Source organism: Mustelus asterias, chromosome 19 (assembly GCF_964213995.1).
Source record: "Mustelus asterias chromosome 19, sMusAst1.hap1.1, whole genome shotgun sequence".
Taxonomy (NCBI): Eukaryota; Metazoa; Chordata; class Chondrichthyes; order Carcharhiniformes; family Triakidae; genus Mustelus; species Mustelus asterias.
This window is the reverse complement of record NC_135819.1, coordinates 73,139,459-73,159,769: the sequence shown is the minus strand read 5'-3', so window position 1 is coordinate 73,159,769 and position 20,311 is coordinate 73,139,459. Positions and strand designations below refer to the sequence as shown.

Here is a 20,311-nt window from a genome sequence, read left to right as displayed (position 1 = left end):
ATTTAGAAATACTAAAGGACTCTTCTTAAAAAGATGAGCCATTTCCCCAGATGCGGGCATCTAGAACCACAGGCACCATTTCAAAATAAGGGGTCCTCCATTTAAGAAGAAGATAGGGAGGAGGAATTTCTTTTTTCAGAGGATCATTAGACTTTGGAATTCTCTTCCTCAGAGAGCAATGGAGACTATGTCATTGCGTATATCAAAAGCTGAATTAGGCCGATTTTTAATTGACAAGGGAGGAGTTGAAGGCTATGGGAAACAGGTCGGAAAATGGAGTTGGAAGGCCACAATCAGATCAGCCACAATCTTATTGAAAGGTGGAACAGGTTCGATGGGCCAAATGTTATAATCCTGTTCCTATTTTTTATGATTCTGTTCTATTGCAAAATTCTGGTTTAAATTATTTGGCACTAAAATAGATACATAAGATTTTAATTATAACAATTCCTCCGAGACAAACGTCACCTGTGTATTTTGAAAACTTCAAAAGGGCATTAATTTTAGCACTGAAATAATAAAATCCAGAGATTTAAAAATTGCAATTATCCAGAAGACAAAAATTTAGTACGTGAACTATCAGTTACAATTTGCATATAAACATTAGCAACTGTTTTGACAAAATCTCACTGGAAGACACAGATGCTTGTGAGCATGAACTTTTCACAATCAGAATTGCATATATGTGGGAAAAATTTAACCCTATTATGCCAAACCAGCAAAACACAAGATAAAGAAAACAATTGTGATCTGTTTCCCCACCAACTGCTGCTGTAGAGGTGAAAGTGGCCCCCGGGCAGAGTGAGACGTTTGGTATCTGCCGATGAGGAAAGAAACAAAACAGCAGAACTGAAGTAGAAAGGAAGCAAGAGATCAGTAATGATGCAGAAACAATATCTGAAAGTTTTGTCAAACTATTGAGTTCATGAAAACCTATTCAGAGAAAGCTTTTCAACTTTTAAGTTCATCATAAACTTCGAACTCATATGGTATTCGACACCAATCAAAAATTGCCAAAAATCAGACTGAAAGTGGGATATCTTCAAATTCTTCAAGGTATTTGAATACAAGTTGACAAATACAAAGTATTAGTCATACAGTGAATTGTAAAATAATAATTTATGAATTACTTATACTAAACACAAGCTAAATTATTACTTTCTGATGGCTTTTTGATTAGCAAAAGCCACTTGTCAAAATCTATGCAATGACTTTTTCAGGCTTAATACTAGTTTTGGTCAGTTAGTCAAACATAGCTTTCAGTCACAGATGAATCACAAAGTGCAGGCATGTTACACCACACAGTTTCCCAAGACATTATACTAACATGAATACTACTTCTGAAGACTTTAAAAGATAAACCTAACTACAAACCATGTGAAACTATGAGAATAAAACAATCCTACACTTGACACAATGGGCGGGCTTTTATGGCCTTGCTCATCCTGAAACCATAAAACCGCACCCAAGGTCAATGGACCTTTGTTGTCCGCCCCTTGCCCGCTCCAATTCCTGTGGCGCGAGGGGCAGTAAAATTCTGGCCTCTCTTTTTACCTGCATGGAGTACTGCTGACTGACTGTGCACCATCAACTGCAGTCTCAAAAGTAAACTGAAAGAACTCTGGAGTATGATGACAGCAGAGATCAGTTTTTATATGGCTCGTCTGAGCACACTGCACATTGATTAGTTGCCCTCTATGCTGGCCCACAAAATGTGCAAATCTAGCTTCACGCATGTACATACAATGGAAATGTCGGTCTAATTGCTGCAATGGTTCCCCCAAAAAACTTAGGAAAAGCAATATCAAATGATAAATATAAATTAAGAGGCAACTAGTTATTGTTATACCCACATTTTTCATCAACCAGCCAACAAACGTAAAAGGGAAATTAGAAGAAGGTGCCTCATTGATCTAATTCTCATTTGGGGGCTTTCATTCAATGAATATGGAAGATGCTCCAGATTCAAATTTTGGGACGAGCCCTTACATGTTTGTGTCAGTTGTGGCTCAGTTGGTAGGACATTTGCCTCCGAATCACAATGTTCATGGTTCAAGCCGCTCTTCAGGGCTCGAGCACAAGAAAAACACTGACTCTCCAACGTGGTACTGAGGGAGCACTGCGTGTCCGACATGCTGTCTTTTGGATCAGATGTTAAACTGTGATCACAAAATCTAAGCGGAGAAGGGGCAAAAGTATTTGTTTTTTCCACTTGCATAATTCAAAATTCACCTTTGTCCCAATGCAATTTATCTCTAGAACCTTGACAACAGCAGTAAAGGTGACTTCCTTCCCGGCAGTACTAGTGGAGGCTTTTATCTGGTATCCTCTCAGCAGCAATGAGAGAAAACACTTCCCTCCTCAACCCGATTCCAACAATGGTGTAAGAAACTTCTTTTCAACCAGTGGTCTCCAAACAGCACATCATAATCAACAGGTCAAACCCGGAGTGTCGAAAAATCGATTGTCATAGAGTGCCGAACCACTGCCGAAAATGCGTGAGACTCTGACTTCGCGTGACGACAAGCACATCAGCTTACTGGCCACCGAACTGCAGGTGCCAAAATGTGGATGAAGCTGGGTGAAGACAAAATGATGAACGAGGAGCCAGGGACCACCAAGAGGGCAAAAATCTACCATTTCCACCAGGGGTGGGAAAGTGAATTTCTTTTTACAAATGTCAACGGTCCTGTTGTCTCATTTGTCAACAGAGTGCCTCAAGCAAAAGAGGTCATTTGGAATAGCATCACAGACAATGCATGCAAAATTTCAAGGAGATTTTCCTTTAAATAACACCATTTGGAAAAAGAAAGTTAGGGAGTTCAAGGGAACGTTGCAAGCTCAATGGTCACTCTCTTCAAAACCTGCATCTAAAGGCAAGGCGAGCAAAGAGGCATTTTCACATTAACCATCTGTTGGTAAAACATAAGAAACTGTTCACCAGCAGCAAAGTTACCAAGGAGGCTATGATAGTTTCTGCCAACATCTTGTTCAAAGATTTTAAAAACAAAAATGAAATTATGACAGCCATCAAGAGCATGCCACTTGGTGCTTTAAAAATAGCCAGAAGGGTGGAACTGTGTCCAAGGATGTGGTAAGTGTTATGCCTAAGCACATTTTGGGGGGGTTTTAGTAAAGTCAAATTTTTAAATAGTAGATCTTGTTTTGCATTTTGATGTTAAAAGTGATCTTATGCTTAAAAAGGTTGGAGACCACTGCTTTAGCGCTTTAGGCATTTGCAGTGACGATTCCCACTGTGCCCACGTGGTTGAAGTAGAAGTTCCTTTTGCAGGCTATTGAAAGCCAACACAGCATACATTTCTTTTTGTTCCTTCACAGCAGTGACTGCCCCTCAGTCCAGTACAGGCTGTCTCTCTCCCAAGCCAGCTTTATTCCACTGAATTAATAAAAATTACCAAGCTGACGTTTAGATTAGAGGCATACTGTTTCCAGTCTTCGAGATCTGGGGTTGGTTCTATGTCCCGATCGCTAGCCCTACATTGTCTTGACCGCGAGTTGTTCATTGAGAAAGGTAGGAGACAGCCAGACGCAATGGGGCCTCACCATCTGCTGGGGCCTTGAGCCTCTCTCTGTCTGGGCTTCTGAGTGACATCACAATTGAGGTGTAGAGACCATGGTGAAACTTTGGATGAATTCTTGATAGTCTTGACAGGATTGTTGAGCAACAAGTCTTTTCAAGCTTTATGGATGGTTATATTATCCTGCAGCTCATCATTAATCCTGAACTATGCTCCTTGTGATTATAATCCTGATTTTATGATGCTGTTTTTCATCCTGACAAAGGTGTTCGTTATATGTGCACTGTGGTCTATATCGCCTGTTATCCTTTGAAAACTAGAGATATCCATTTATTTCTAATGGAATTAATGCACTGGTTTGTTCTGGTGATGGAACGAAGGAGATCTTAGTTTAAAGAGTGTTATCTTTTAGATTCAATCATTGTTTTTCCGAATGATATTGGGGCAGTGCGGTGGGTAAGGAGGTCTGTCCACTCTGCTCTGGCCCTGTGTCAGATTCAAATCTCTCGGATCTGGTGTTTGTAATAGTGATATTTCCTTTGCTTGTGGATTGATAATGGGTCTCTAGTGTTCTACTGGGGAATGTGCTGGAATGATTGTATGGCACCAGGATTGAGATATATTTATCTTTTTTATATTGTAATCGTGACATTTATAATGAAGGATTACATTATATGGTATCCTTTCTTTCAATTATGGATCACTCGACAAGCACCATAGCAGGGTGGTGGACAAGCGACTGGTATTGAGGTGGTGGGTATGGTCTTCAAAGTAGTCATGGTGGGTAAGGAAACCCCCTTTAGAACTCATGGTGTTGCGTTTTTTTTGTTGTATTTTTGTTATTTTGTAGTTAAAGAATCTTTGTTGGCCTCCTGTGAAGGTACAGACAAGTCATGTATCCTTGAAAAGACTGGGTTTTTTGTTCTGGTGTAGTTGGAACTGGGGGAAATATTTACTGGTGCATGCCCGAGGGTGGTCGGGGAATCCTTGGTTGTCTAGCCCTTCGTAGGTTGGTTTCCTATATTTTCCTCAGCTGCGCGGGTTGTGACAGTGGCTACTTGGTAGTTTGGCTCCTGGAATGTAAGGCGAACACATGATCCCTGGAAAGACGGAGGATGAGGGGAGACTTAATAGAGGTGTATAAAATTATGAAAGGCATAGATAGGGTGAACGGTGGGAAGCTTTTCCCCAGGTCGGTGGTGACATTCACGAGGGGTCATAGATTCAAGGTGAAGGGGGGGGAGGTTTAACACAGATATCAGAAGGACATATTTTACACAGAGGGTGGTGGGGGCCTGGAATGCGCTGCCAGGCAAGGTGGTGGAGGCGGACACACTGGGAACGTTTAAGACTTATCTAGATAGCCATATGAATGGAGTGGGAATGGAGGGTTACAAAAGAATGGTCTAGTTTGGACCAGGGAGCGGCACGGGCTTGGAGGGCCGAAGGGCCTGTTCCTGTGCTGTATTGTTCTTTGTTCTATGTGGAAGCATATTGCATGTGCAAATAAGCAAAACAACAGAGACATATTCACATGATGCTGTTGGGAAGAGGAGGTTCTTCTCCTTTCGAGATATCCCAATTATAGATATCTGGACAACTACACCTCCAGTTGCTAGGGTTTCTTGGACGAGGGGAAAATGGGTGGAATCTGTTGATGGCGGGGCACTGAGTGGCACCTCTGATGACTGGAAAAAGAGGAAGTTTGACTTGTTTGAAGCCCAGGGGTGGTGTGAGTAGCCCTGACCTGTCTGTCCTTTTAATTATTGTTCTATGCTCATCTTGGCTGGGTAGGTTAGGGCAGTAGCTACTTTGATATCAGTTCCCAGATCCTGTTGCGAATATATTAGACAAGGGAGTAAGTTGTCCTCCCCAGAGATGTGTAGCTCTGTTCTTGATATCCTGCATGCAAGAGTGTACACTGTCAAACCACATCTTATGTCTATCTATGGTCTTATCCTGGTGTTCCTTTTGCTATCTGGGTAAATGGGGTGCTGATATAGGCTCCAAACTTTTATATATAGTCCTACAGGGTTTTCCTCATCTTGTCAGGAAGAGGATTGTAACTCCCCATCTGTGGATGTCTTCACAATTCTTCTGGTTGGTGTGGTCTCCTTGGTGGTAAAATGGGTTAAATTTTTCGGCAAATGGTGGGTCCCGAGCGGCACCTTGGGTTCTTCTTTTATCTGTGTCAATATCTCTTACTTTCTTAGGTTGTGCAGACAAGGGTACAACTATTCTGAAATTTCACATTTGGAAGGTGTGGAAAGTATACTATTTTATTCAAAGTGGGGTAATTTGTCTTCCCTCAATATGTTCCCTCTAAACAGCTCCTCTTCTTGAGGTTTAGGTTTCCCCAGTGGAAGGTATCCTGTTCTCTGAGGACAGGTTTAGATACCTGGGCTCCATTTTATCCACATTTTTCCTGTGAGGCTGTACAGCTCTGCTCCTGTTATCCTCTATGTGAGAGTGAACACTGTCATACCACATCTTGGGTTTGGGGATCATATCCTGATGTCCTGATGGGATATCCTTTCATTGGTTAAAGGTTTTGGGGTGCTGTTTTAGGCGCCACTAAGCTGCATTTGATCCCACAAGGACTCCCTTATGCTGTATAGCTCAGTCCTAATATGCAATAACTCTTTGCAATATCCTTTCATTATGCGTGCGAAGGGAGGCAATGGTTATAATGAATTGTAATTGATAATCAGAAGCAATTGTAATGATATTTTCTAGTCTTTTCTGTATGTGTGGAATGATGATTATTTTGTGCTGTACTAGATTTTGGGGTTTGTTGCGTTGTGTGGTAAAATGGAAAATCTTCAATAAAAACATTTTTAAAACAAGCATAAAAGAAAATGAGAAAAAACATATTCCAAACTATTACGATCAACAATAGAATATTAAGTAGGAAACCTTGTTATGCAATACCCTTGAGGATCAGGCACAGTTCAATTACATATTAAAATTATACTTAATAGTTCCCCCAATTCTCTGCTTTCCAAATACCACATTGAACATTTCATGCAACTGTTTTCAAATAAATTGCTGTTTTGGCAGCATGTTAAATAATACAACAGGTTGACCAGTTTGTGAATTGATTAAAATAGAACACAGAAAGGACAGTAATTTGGCAAGCTTTCTACGGTTGTCAACACAACAAATAAAGCAATAATGAACATTTTCGTACTTTGTCCACCTCCTTTTGAAAAGTGTCTTTTCAAAGGAGGTCTGGGGAGAGATGCAGTGGTTTTTAAATCATTGCTCGTCCTAAGCAGCTCTGTGGTACAGGATTCTGCTCGATCAGCTGTTTCCAGGGACGTACACAAAGACAAACATCATACGAATGCACATCTAGCCAGAGGACCATCAACTTGGTGAAACACGCTCTTTTATCTGCCTGAAACCTGCTGGTCTTCCAGTGAAAAGAGCTGCCCTCGACCGAATGTTGCAGACTGGCATATTCCAAGGTTTGGGTTATATGCTGAGGAACACACAAAAGTTTGGGGCAGCCGCCACAGGGGTGCAATGGAGAAAGGCTGCTGTCTAAAGGCCTTTCAGCCATAGCATATTGAGGGGCTGGAATTGCTGTAAAAGCCCTCGGCTGTTATGTCTGACATGGAATGAATATTGTGAATATCAAGAATATTGAAATTGTAATGAGCTACCCCAGAGTGGAACAAGCTGGATAGAGAAAATTTGAATTCTACTGCATTTTTTGTAATCTTCAATTTGAAACGTTTTGCCTTCAGGCTGTATGCCTGACATGCAACATGCACTGTAAATATTACAATTATTTTGAGGCACCTGAGAATGGAACATGCTGTTTAGAGTCAAATTGAATTTTATTCCATATTCTCTACAAAACATTTTGACTTGAAAATTAATGTACTTTTAAATACTTAATGAATAAAGCACATTTTTAAGGAAAAAAATAAATGAATATTGTCAGTTCTTTGCGTCAGACTTGTAATGGATAAATTTTCCTGCCACCTACTGGACATGAAGGATATAGCCTAGCTGATGGTTTTCGTTCACATGGCATTCAACGATGCAACAACAAAGGAAGACTTCCTCACTCTTTTACTACTCAAAGAGAGGACAAGAAGCCAGGATTTCTTCAATGAATTTAAAATGTATGCGACTGGGGAAAAAATTCTGATCAAGAAACTGGTTTCATCACAACTGATGGTGCACTGTCAACGCTGGGTGTCAATGCAGGCTTTGTTGCACTTAGTAAAAATTATCCTGAATTCCCCTTTTTTGTCAATTACCACTGTTATATCCACCGACAAGCTCGAGCAAACAAGGTTACTGACTTTTCTCATGTAATGACAGTTGTCAAGATTGTCAACTCAATTCGTACCAGTGCTCTGCAACATCGCTTGTTCAAATCATCACTTGACGAGTTTGAAGCCACCTACAGTGAACTAATCCTTCATGTAGATGTCAGGTGGTTAAGTCGAGGAAAGGTCCTCCAGAGATTTTTAGATCTGCTCCCTGAAAATTGTCACCTTTCTTAAATTAAGAAATGAGGTGTACAGCGTGCTGTCAGATAACGCGTGGTTGTTAGACTTGGCTTTTCTTACGGGCATAAGTGCAAAATTGAATAAGCTGAACCATGGTTTGCAGGAGAAGGACGGAGACGTGTCACACATGATCAGTGAATGTGTTCAAGCTGAAACTGGGTCTGTGGTCCTCCAAATTAAAGAACAAAATTACTGAGCACATCCCAAACCTGGAGAAAATCCAACAACAGGCCAAACAGGGTTTGAAAGGGTTCCATCCAAACAAATTCTGTGACCACCTGACAAATTAGAAAAGGAATTCAACAGAATTTCAGGAGTTAGACAAGATGGAACAAATCATTATGATTGCCTCAAATCTTTTTGTAAAGTGGACAGTGGAGAACTACTCCCTTAAAGAATGTAGATTGCCAAAGAACTAAGGCATATGTTTTGCTTGTATTAATTTAAAACAAAGGGTTGACGTACTAATTCCATCTGGAATTGGAGTCTGTAAAAAGTAGTCATAACTTCATCTCAGCAATTAGAACTTTTCCAGAACTTTGTACAAGAAGCCCCTATACCATATTTAATTATTCGGCTTATTTGTCCAACATATCCTCTACTGAGAGCACATATTGGTAGGTGAATGTTTGAAACTAATACTGTATCGTAGCGTAACACAAGACTGGAAGGCATGGTGGCACAATAGTTATCACTGTTGCCTCACAACGCCAGGGACCCGGGTTCAATTTCAGCCTCGGGTGACTGTGTGTGGAGTTTGCATGTTCTGTGTGTCTGCGTGGGTTTCCTCCAGGTGCTCCGGTTTCCTCCCACAGTTCAAAGATGTGTGGGTTAGATTGATTAGCCATGCTAAATTGCCCCTTGGTGTCAGGGCAATTATCAGGGTAGTAAGTGGGGTTAGAGAGAAAGGCACTGGGTGGGATTGTTGTCGGTGCAGGCTCGATGGGCCAATTGGCCTCCTTCCCAACTGTAGGGATTCTATGATTCTGTCGGGATTCTAACTAAGTTATGATTTTTAACTTCAACTCTTCAAAATAAAACTAAAAGAACAAACAGTGTATGCCCTCAATCACGCACATTATGGTCTCAGAACAACAATTCACAAAATCAGAAAAACTCCATATGAAATCAGCATGCAGGCAGCTAAGCTGCTGATTGAGCAAATGTATATAAAAAGCTAAACTTCTATAATGTCTAGTAATAATGTCATAAACGTATTGGTGGTGATGCTAACTCAGTTATTCTGACTGATTTAAAAATACACGGTCAGGAGGAAGTCCCAGCAAACTGAACATGTATTTAAAGAGAGGGTTGGAAAACTATTTGTTGCTGCTATTACATTAAATAAAGTAACAAAATATGATTTACAGAATCAGCAGATCTCAGTATGTAATTCTACCATTTTTGAGGGCAGTGTGAAAGGATTTCAGATGAGATGGAACTTCAGATAAGAAATAATGTGATCCAGAGTACATGAGCTCGAAATCCCAATTGTTGGTTCAGCAGCTAATATTGAAAACCACTGTGGCACAATAGATAAATACACAAAGGGAGAGTTCGATTCCCACCAGGTGTCTGGCTAGTTTGCAAAAAAAATCTGATGGTAGCAGAATCATCGAACCAGGCTTTAAATTTTCTATTACTATTCTCCTGTTAAATTTAACTTCTCTGTACAATATTCCACAGATATGAGAATGGAAAGACAATCCAATTGTTGGATTTTACTTGAGCTGCTTTTGACCTGCTTGCCAAATGCACAACTCAGTAATTTGCAAGAACATTGATCAAATGGTCCTTCTTTATGGATGCAAGTGCATTGCTTAATACTCAGTACCTCCAGAAAAACAGAAACATTGATGTGCTGGGAATCACAGATACATGAACAAACAGGATAATAATCTTGTCCTAAGATGATTAACTAAAAGGTTTCATTTAATCATTTGAAAGAGATATCAAAGTACAACTTATTTTATTATTAATGGTTATATTGGAAATCTCACCTGGTGGTGGCAAGTCCAGCTTGTTACGCTTCAGCTCAGACATTGAGGTTTGCAACTGTTCTACAACAAAGTCATCATCAAAGAAAAAGTTCTTGGCCAAAGACTCTTGCAGAAACTCTATCAAATCTTCCATTGACAACTTCATCAAATGCTCTGTAAAAATAAACAAACAGTCTTTTGTTACCACTTTGGAGGCAAAGGAATTTTCTTGCTTTCTCTTTGGTTCCTTCTGAACTACTAACTATTTTCTGGCTAACAAAGTGAGGAATCTAAGTACCCTTACATACAGGAGCATTCTGCTGCAATGTACTCTCCAGTTTCAACCTTCAAGTAAAATGGTCAGCCTTTGCTTAGTTATACTACAGAAATCAAGAACTCGTCATATTGAAAAATCACCATCACAAATATATTTCCGATATACTTAGCTGCTTCTCTGCTCAACATACATTCCTCCTCCCCCTCCTCCTATGCTCACATCCCTGACCTAAAGTAAAAGTTTATTTATTAGTCACAAGTAGGCTTACATTCACACTGCAATGAAGTCACTGTGAAAATCCCCTAGTCGCCACACTCTAGCACCTGTTCGGGTACACTGAGGGAGAATTTAGCATGGCCAATTCACCCAACCCGCGATCTTTGGACTGCGGGAGGAAACCGGAGCTCCTGGAGGAAACCCACGCAGACACGGGGAGAACGTGGAATCTCCACACAGACAGTGACCCAAGCCTGGAATCGAACCCGGGTCCCTGATGCTGTGAGGCAGCAGTGCTAACCACTGTGCCACCGTGCTGCGAAGGAAAAAGATAAATAGTGAGTTTTGATGCCATGGTAGACAGCAAGACAGCAGAATTCTAGCATTTCTCCAGCCATTCATTCGTATTATGTAATCCTAAATACAATGTATTTCACGACTATTCAATGGCAAGGCCACAGCTGAGACTCAGCTATCTTAATAACATATCCATAAGACGCGTCAGGTAAACACACACACCACACACACACACTTCTCTGCCACCCATTAAACAACTGACCACCTTGCTGGTGGTCATGGCCTAGGATAATTGAAGAATATAATTTGGGTAAAATACTGAGAGCTATTAGTATTAGTTAAGTAGTCCAACAATGGCCCAATTCCCTATGCAGAAAGAAAGTAATTGTGGGGAAGGAGAGAAAGAGATTGAGTAAAATATTCATCATGCAAAAATACAATAACTATGATGACAAAACAGGACAGGTGGCAAAACCAACGGGAACACAATATAATGCAGACAACATGGTCCAAACTGCTTCAGCATAACACACCACGGAATGCACAGACATTGTAACCATTAGGTCAAACTACTCTCCAGTTTTAACCTTCCCGAGTAAAATGGTTTAATGGTCTAATGGAGCTAATAATGCCAGCTCCAACAGTGTAGTTTTGCTCCTCAACTGGTGAACTCTTTCTAGGAGACTGAATGTTACTATTAATTCATTTCTGCCCCCAAAGGCTGATTTAGGTCTTAAAATCTAACAAATTACATTAGCTAACATTGCACTTGGCTAACCATATCAAACAGTATTACATAGTATTGTTCAATCCTATTATTTTTGTCCCAGTACTAACAAAATCGTTTTGGAAAAATACATACCGAGTCACACAACTTGCATTTTTCATTATAAAAAATTACAATTATGACTTGCTGCTTGCTCCAGTGGCACCTCTGCCAAACTTCTGGAGACAATGTCCCCAACTACAATTTCCCCCAAGATTTAGCCATGTTCACAAATTTAAAAAAACAAATACGCTTTGCCACTTTCTCAGCTGGGATGTTTTGTAGATAATCCATTCCACTTTAAGAAGCAATGGAATGTTTTCATCCTGCTGGATAAGCAGGGATAGCATATGCATTCAAAGCTATAAAGGAATGTGAACAGTTCATGTAACCTTCCAGTTGAGTGCCCAGAATGCAATGAAAGGGTTAAATAAGCAGTGAATTGCTTTGGTTTAAAAGATTTAACTATATTTAAAAAACGTCATCCCTGCCCCAAAGCTTCATAGATAAACACACTTATTGTAAGCATTGAAAGTCCAAAATTCAATCCCTAGTATTGCTAACTCCATGTTCAGATGGGGTATTATAATTGGCTCCATTGGCCCCAAAACTAAATAAAGAATCTTGCTCCCGGTTAGAAATAGTGATTAATGCATAGCAAGGTGCACATGTAAATATCTGATAAAAATATCACTGCCGAGATATACTCCACACTTAAATGGTCTGCTGGTATTCACTATTAAGGCTTAAACATAAAGGACGATTGCTTGATGACATAATGGCGGTAATAGAGGGGTGTGGTACCTAGAAAGAAGTGGATGTACAGGAAGAAATTTCAAGAATACTATTTTATCCTGAGATCTCAGTTTGACTCCAGCTCAGTATAAATGAAAGGAGACAATACCAACTGATGCAAGCCTTGGAACTGAAGTGAAACTATACTAGTTTTGATGAAGTGTCTCGTGGATGGGAGTCCACAACGAGAATAAATATACACCATTTGTCACTGATTACCTGCCTCAGTCAAGAATAGCAGGTGTGAATACTTAATTTTACACAAATGTGATTTGAGATAATTATATGCTTATGAGCACACAAAATTGTTCTCTTTTAATGTAGTCATTAGATTTTACCTAAACCCATGACCACCAGTTTGGAAAACGCAAAGTAAAGAAGTTCAGGTTGTGGAGTATAATTGGATCATTGTTAGCTGCAAAGGAGACAAAGAAACCAAGAGTGTGAATAGTGAATGAAATTATCTTACTTTTGTGAAGTTTAAGAAGAGTATATGACATTGCTGTGAGAATCCGATCTCCTTCTAGCATGTAGATATCCCATAGCCTCAATGTTAGCGTGAAGGGAGTCTGTGACAAGGTTAAAAAAAACAGAGATATATAAATACACTTGGAAATGATTAAGGGTTTACATAATATTTCTAAAAAGCTGTTTGTCTGCTTTAGAATTATTTCCTTTGTGCTGAATAGCGGTCAGAGTTAACAGCTTTTTTCACCAATATTTATAGATAGAAAATATCAAGATCCTTTGTGACAAGTAAATAAACACAAGTAAAAGGAAATCCAAAGATAAAGGCAGGAATACTGTGCAATAAATAAAATTGTAGCATGATAGATAGCTGCAGCTATGATTACTTTTTTTTTAAAGTGTTGATCCAACCACTTAAACAGAAGTTGTCATTACTACTTCCGTGTGGACAGACTAGTCATACTATCAGTACTGGGTAAATAACTTGCATTTGAAAGAACATATATTGACTATGTACCAATTAAGTTCATTTTTCACAATTTTCTGATCCTGTTTTCCTAGCTTACAGTATATTCTGGGAACCATGCTGCAGCTTTAAATAGTTTGATATGGTTCATATATTAGGTCCCCCTTAATTTCCTATATGGCTAGAGTTTCTTCAATATGTTCATTCATTTCACAGCTGAGTGCAACTTTGGTTTTCTTTGCATTTGTTCTAATTTCTGTGTATGACTGTGTGTTAACCAGTACTGAAGACTGCACAAGAAGTGACCAAAATCAGGATATTGTAAAATTTTAGTCAAACCTCTGGAGACTTGTACAGTACTGTTTTAGCAATGAAAGTGATCATTCTATTTGTCTTTTCAACTACTTTATAACATTAACAAGAAATTAGAAGAGACAAGTTGATTATCACTAAGTATACTTCTGTTGTATCAATTTCATTCATTACAAACTTAAGGCAAACATTTTCAACTAATGCGCAATACTTTACCATTATCAGTTTTAAATTTATATTTAAGACTGTAAAAGGTTTAATGTACAAAATTACTGACCCTCCAGATATATGCCGTGTTGCTCATTAGAGAAGAGCAATTCTGTAGAATTATGGATTGAATTAGATGGAAGTAAAAGGTTCCCTTGGGATAAATTTGCTGTTCAGCTGATTAATGTAAATGGAAATTCAATGACTAGCCTGAAGCGCACCATCCTGTCTCTTTAATTTGATGGTTCAAACATTATTTCAGACTTAAGTACCATTATTTTATATACAATCTGTTTTCTATAAAAGAAGCAATGTACCACATCACATCTGGTTCAATCATGCTGTTTTATGCCCAATGTCACAGATTCATGATTAAATTTTAAATTTAATCAGCTTTGGAACGGCCAATATTGCCCCATGTATCAAAACAAGTATCTGTACAAAGGAAACAAGAACAATTTAATCTGAAAAGGTTTCCAAAAAATGACTTGAGTCCAGAAGAATAGTGTTTAAAGGAAGATAAAATATTTTTTAATGGATGCTTTTGAGTTAATTTGATTGCTGACAGCAGTCATACAAAACAAGTGTCATACAGGTTTATAGCATGAAAACAGGCCCTTCAGCCCAACTTGTCAACATTGTCTTTTTTTTAAACCATGAAGCTAGTCCCAATTGCCCATGTTTGGCCCATATTGCTCCATAACCATCTTACCCATGTAACTGTCTAGACGCTTTTTAAAGACAAAATTGCGTCTGCCTCTACTACTACCGCTGGCAGCTCGTTTCAGACACTCACGACCTTCTGTGTGAAAAAATTGCCCTTCTGGACCTTTTTGAATCTCTCCCCTCTCACCTTAAACCTATGCCCTCTAGTTTTAGACCCCCCTACCTTTAGGAAAAGATGTTGATTATCTATCTTATCTATGCCCCTCATTATTTTACAATGCTCACATGTGACTTCTCTGCTTTAGCAAGGTATGTATTCTATGGATTTAATATGACAGATATTTGAATACACAAAGTCTAAATAATTACAAAGAAATCCTTTTAAGGTGGGCAACGTAACTTTGTATTAAGATTTTTATTTGTATATCCAAGACATCCACTTACAAGACTAAAATTTGCTATGATTCATGAATCCATATTAGATACATTTTATGACTTTATTTCTGACCAGTTCTCCATGATCTTATCTTCCAAATGGTAACTTGAGCCACAATGCACAAACTCACCAGTCTGCATAAGCTGGACCTCCTTAATTACCCTTGTTAAAAGTGGGAACAACCAGCCCTTTTCTAGTCTCCACGCAGCTTTCCAGATGTCTAAAGATTTGTGTCACAGTTCCTGCAGTTTCCTCCCTTAGTTCTTATAAGTATTCTTGGGTGCAATCCACCAGACAACTAAAATTTATTTACCTGAAGACTACAGGACATGGGTGTTTAGCAACCATGTTGGTGATAATGTGAATAGTGTCACAAGTTGCCTCTGCAAATCTTAAGAGCTCTCTCTTCAGATCAAATACGTTATATGTCTCCTCCTCATAAACACTGCAGCAAAAAAAACTGCGCTATTCAAACATAATCTTCACCATACCAATTTAAAACCAATTCTGTGGCATACTACAAAATTATCTGTCTGTAAAGTATCTGGTTTAGAAAGTTTTGTCTAAAACTTGATACACTGAAAAACTCGGGTAAAAAGAAAATAGGACAATTAATTTAAATTAATGGAGGAGATCTGTGTAGACTTTCATTATGATACCTAACATGAACAGGAGGAGCCACTTGGCAAACGTTTCTTTTGGCTACAAAAGGAAATAACTACTCAAGTAAATGGAAGTAAAAACATACAGTGCAAAACTTTCTACTGAAATAAAATCAAAGAGTATCAAATTGATTTATTTTCAGTTTATCTCTCTGTGCAGTTACATAACTGTAGTTTTGCTTGTTTTTCACCCAAACTTATGAAGTTATACAGCACATGACTTAAAGGCAGTTTTATAAAGATCCTGACAATTGGTCCCTTGCTGTTGAACTATTGCACTGTTCGGAAATACTGAATATAAATGCAGGCTTAATCGCCAGTGCATGTTACTTCTCTGCGCTCTGATGAGCCAAATTACAAATTAAACAGATTACCATAAAGGAGGAAATTAAAAGCTGCATTCGAGTAAGATGATGACATTCAGTTTCGAATATAAGAACTAAAATGTATACTGTTCTAATCTTTGTTCTCCTAACAGCAGTTGCACAGAGCTGATATACATTAGATGTTTACAAACACCTTATGGAGCCACATTTAGAACTCATTTAAACATAGCATTGACAGATGAGAGACTAGAGCTTTGTATCAATATTGGAGATTATATTATTTACACTAAAGATTTTTTATTATGAATTAACTACAAATCTACAGAAATAATTAGTTTTCAGCTGCATATAAATGAGATTCCACACGTCTACAGGTAACCTGGAGCCTGCAAATGGGGCATCTGCTATGTTTTATACACCTTGTAGTTTTTGGTATCACAATCACACAGACTGGCAAGTGAGGTTTTGTTACAAGTTATTCAATTTGAGTACCAGCCTAGGCAAACGCAGCATGTGCTGGCAGAGAAAACTTAACACCCACTTTCCCACTTCTCTCATTCTTGATTTCTCTAACAGCTTGAACTGTCTGGGCTTCCTAATTTACAAGCATTCCTAATGGATGGGCTGATAATTTTTGCCAAAGCATCTAGGTCAAAGCAATTTGGATCATAATTCCAATTAGGATTAACATTTAGTTCTCATGAATACCGAACTGAAATACTAGTCTAAATAAAGCTTACAGATTTCCTCACTCACACCATCCTGTTTACCCATCACTCCTGTCATCACTGGTCCACACTGGCTCTCAGTTCAGAACAGCCTCAATTTTAAAATTAACATTTTTTTTTCCAAATTCCTCCATGTCCTCGCACCTCACCCCCTCCCAATGTCTCTAACTTCCACCAGCCCCACAACCCTCTAAGTTATCTACACTGTTCAAATTCTGGCATCTTGAGCAGCCCCGATTTTATTCACTCCACTACTGGAGACTCTGCTCTTAAATTCCTTCCCTTGCTGCCTTCTTGCCTCTCTCTCCTTCTTTAAAACACTGTTAGCTACCATATTAATCTCCTTACGTGGCTTGGAATGAAATTCCGCTTGATGACACTCCTTGGAATGTCTTACTACATTAAAGATAATTCCTGCTCAATCTGCAGTACACAACGCCACTCAGTAACTCTAGCAACATATAACTCACTGGACTCAACCTATGCAAAACTCCTGGAATGACTCTTTTTCTGAATTTCCCTATGGAAAAATGTCTTCGATATTCAGCATCAAAGGAATGTGGCCAAGATTGTAAAATAATATGTGATGAACCCATGCCCCACCAATCTACTCTGCATTCTGACCTTTCAGGAGATTGCAAACCCACCTTCAGATTTTTAAAAACTAAATTATTTAGGCAAAGAGAATGTATTCCCTTTAGTAAGTGCCAGCATATCAATAAATTAAATCATGCAAAGAACAGTGATGTTTTATATATCAACATTACTTGGAGATAGAAGGGAAGGAAATGGGTTAATACTTCTCAGCATGGCAACCCAGAGATGAATGCGTAGCTCGTTCACACAGAAATTTGGCTGTTTAAACAAAGCATAAGTGTGTTATCTGAAACACTGGTTTGCATGCAAAAATGTTGAGAGCCTAGAGTACAGACATTCTTCAAAATGAGTCAATGCAAGCCACAGCACTCCTAAAATGCCAGGAATTGCTTCTGCACAAAATATCATAAAATAAAATGTATTCAAAGTGAATATCTTTGACATTTTAAATGAAAGGTTGATTGTCTGCAGAATGCCTGATTACATCAGGGTAAAGCGCATTCGCCTACCCCTGGTATTTCAACTTGATTTGTGGTCAATTATTTAATGAATTATAATTAACCATGGTTACACATTGCAAGTTTCATTTGGGCAATAGGGAGGCACTAAAACGCAAGGTACAAATTCAGGATTGTAAACTTTTAATCATTCTGGATTTAATTATCAAAATTTATTTTGGAATTAAATTATATTGGACACCAGACTAGACTCTCCTGATGCTTCTCAACACACCTAATGGTTTCATGGCATCCACACACTTCATTCATATGCATGATCATGGGTTTTAAAATTAATACAAACCTTAAATGATGTGCATGCATTGTTAATTGCTTAAGTTGATACTTTCTTTTGCTTGGCAGAAAATGACCAATCACAAGCCACTAAGTCAGCTTTTCTAAAAGTTTCTACTATTGTTCATTTATGTACCCTTATTTCAAATAAACATGTATTTGTCCCTCTTGTTTCTTCCTTTTCTAATTACTTTTCAACTTATTTTTAAATTTATTCCTCCCTTTGATTTCCATCTTTTTTGCTCTGCCCTTCATTCTGCGTTTTCTTCATGTGATTAACTAACTTAACATTGACATTGGTTTTCTTAATCTTTTCCTTCAATTTTATAATATATCATTCCTGATAATCAAATTTTAATTTGTTATTTTCTTAGTTTTCCTCTTACACTATCCATTTATATGCTCTACAAAAATAATTTACGAACCTTCGGGAGCGTGATTGTTACCTCAAAGTAAAATCTTCAATGCTTGTTGAATTCTACTCTGAAATTGCAATCTGATAGTGTCTTCATATATTGGATCATAGCCCAAGTCTAAGCTATCAGGATGTGAAAAGAAGCCTGCAGGAAACTGTCAAATTCAAGCTGTGGAAACGAAGAGTTGGATCTTCAAACTGAGAATCCGAGGTACAATGGCACATAAGGATTCCAGAAAACAGATAGAGATACAGTTGAGAGATAAATTAAAATCATGAATGATGCTTGGCAACTACCAATGTGATAACTAAACAAACAATGTGACACATTATACACCTTAATTTTTTATTTTAAATTTAAAACACAAATTGGCCAGCATTTGCACTCATGATTGCTGCTGATAAACCTCCATTGGAAAGTAAATGCATGTGGATGTTGGATGTGGCATGCTTGGTTGTGATGACCCTCACTGTTGATCATGGTTAAAAAGCCATTTGTCACTTGCTGTTTAGGAACACATTTAAAATATAAAAGTCATCCGGACAAGGTAGCAGAAGATAGCCAGTGCTAATGACACATCTCAGCATGAGCCAATGCTTTGAGAAAGGAAAAGGCCTGGAGTGTTGGGAGGTGGAGACAGCAGGGAATAGCAATAGGATACAGTATTATGCTAGAATTATTTGAAATGACATTTTTCAGTGAAAAAGCTCGAAACCCCATTGGAAGCCATGATGTGTAACCTAAAAGTTAAGACATAACTAACAAATGACAAACTGACTTCATAATTTGTTGTCACAAATCTAACAAGCAGCACAGCAGAAGATAAATGATATAGAACATAAAACAGTACAGCACAGAACAGGCCCTTCAGCCCACGATGTTGTGCCGAGCTTTATCTGAAACCAAGGTCAAGCTATCCCACTCCCTATCATCCTGGTGTGCTCCATGTGGGAGGAAACTGGAGCACCCGGAGGAAACCCATGCAGACATGGGGAGAACGTGCAGACTCCGCACAGTGACCCAAGCCAGGAATCGAGCCGGGGTCCCTGCCACTGTGAGGCAGCAGTGCTAACCACTTTCATAAGGAAAAAGATCTGAATGCAAATCAGAGTTGCCTCCAATTAACCAGTTAACGAGCAACATTTGTCTGTATTCCACAGGACTTCACCTGTTTATTTCTTTGTGCTTAGTGGAAAAAGGTTTTGCTTCGGAAGGAAGAGTTGATCATGTTTTATGCAAAATTCCCTCTTCAGTGATAATGCAAGGTTCTGTTTTAGTGATGATGTGAACTTCCTAACATCACTGTTGGGGAAGTTTTGCTAAATAATCCAAGTAATGTCAGGAAATATTTGGGGTAGTTCAGCTAAGGGAAAGGTGGAGACTAATAGATTTTTCATTCTGAATGTAAACCTTCATATTTAAGGTACTGCTTGTGAACTTGATCGTTTTAGCTATTGCCCATTCCCCAGAGAAATCATTCTGCCAGTGACAGTAGAATATAAATTTCCAGTTTGACAATTAAAGAATTATATTAGAACATAGAACAGTACAGCACAGAACAGGCCCTTCGGCCCACGATGTTGTGCCGAGCTTTATCTGAAACCAAGATCAAGCTATCCCACTCCCTATCATCCTGGTGTGCTCCATGTGCCTATCCAATAACCGCTTAAATGTTTCTAAAGTGTCTGACTCCACTATCACTGCAGGCAGTCCATTCCACATCCCAACCACTCTCTGCGTAAAGAACCTACCTCTGATATCCGTCCTGTATCTCCCACCACGAACCCTATAGTTATGCCCCCTTGTAATAGCTCCATCCACCCGAGGAAATAGTCTTT

General features: G+C 38.8%; 1 protein-coding gene across 4 annotated transcripts in view; it reads right to left on the bottom strand.

Annotated features, from left to right (window-relative positions):
• The window catches only part of usp6nl (USP6 N-terminal like), a 211,268-nt gene that overhangs the window by 11,857 nt on the left and 179,100 nt on the right, over positions 1–20,311 (bottom strand). For 3 of the 4 annotated variants that reach the window (XM_078235858.1, XM_078235859.1, XM_078235857.1), the window contains 3 exons: positions 12,868–12,967; positions 10,069–10,221; positions 763–849 (listed from right to left, as the gene is read on the bottom strand). In XM_078235858.1, the coding sequence (XP_078091984.1) occupies positions 763–849; positions 10,069–10,221; positions 12,868–12,967 (340 nt within the window). The remainder of the gene's footprint in view (positions 1–762; positions 850–10,068; positions 10,222–12,867; positions 12,968–20,311) is intronic. The other variant, XM_078235860.1, reaches the window with a different exon arrangement.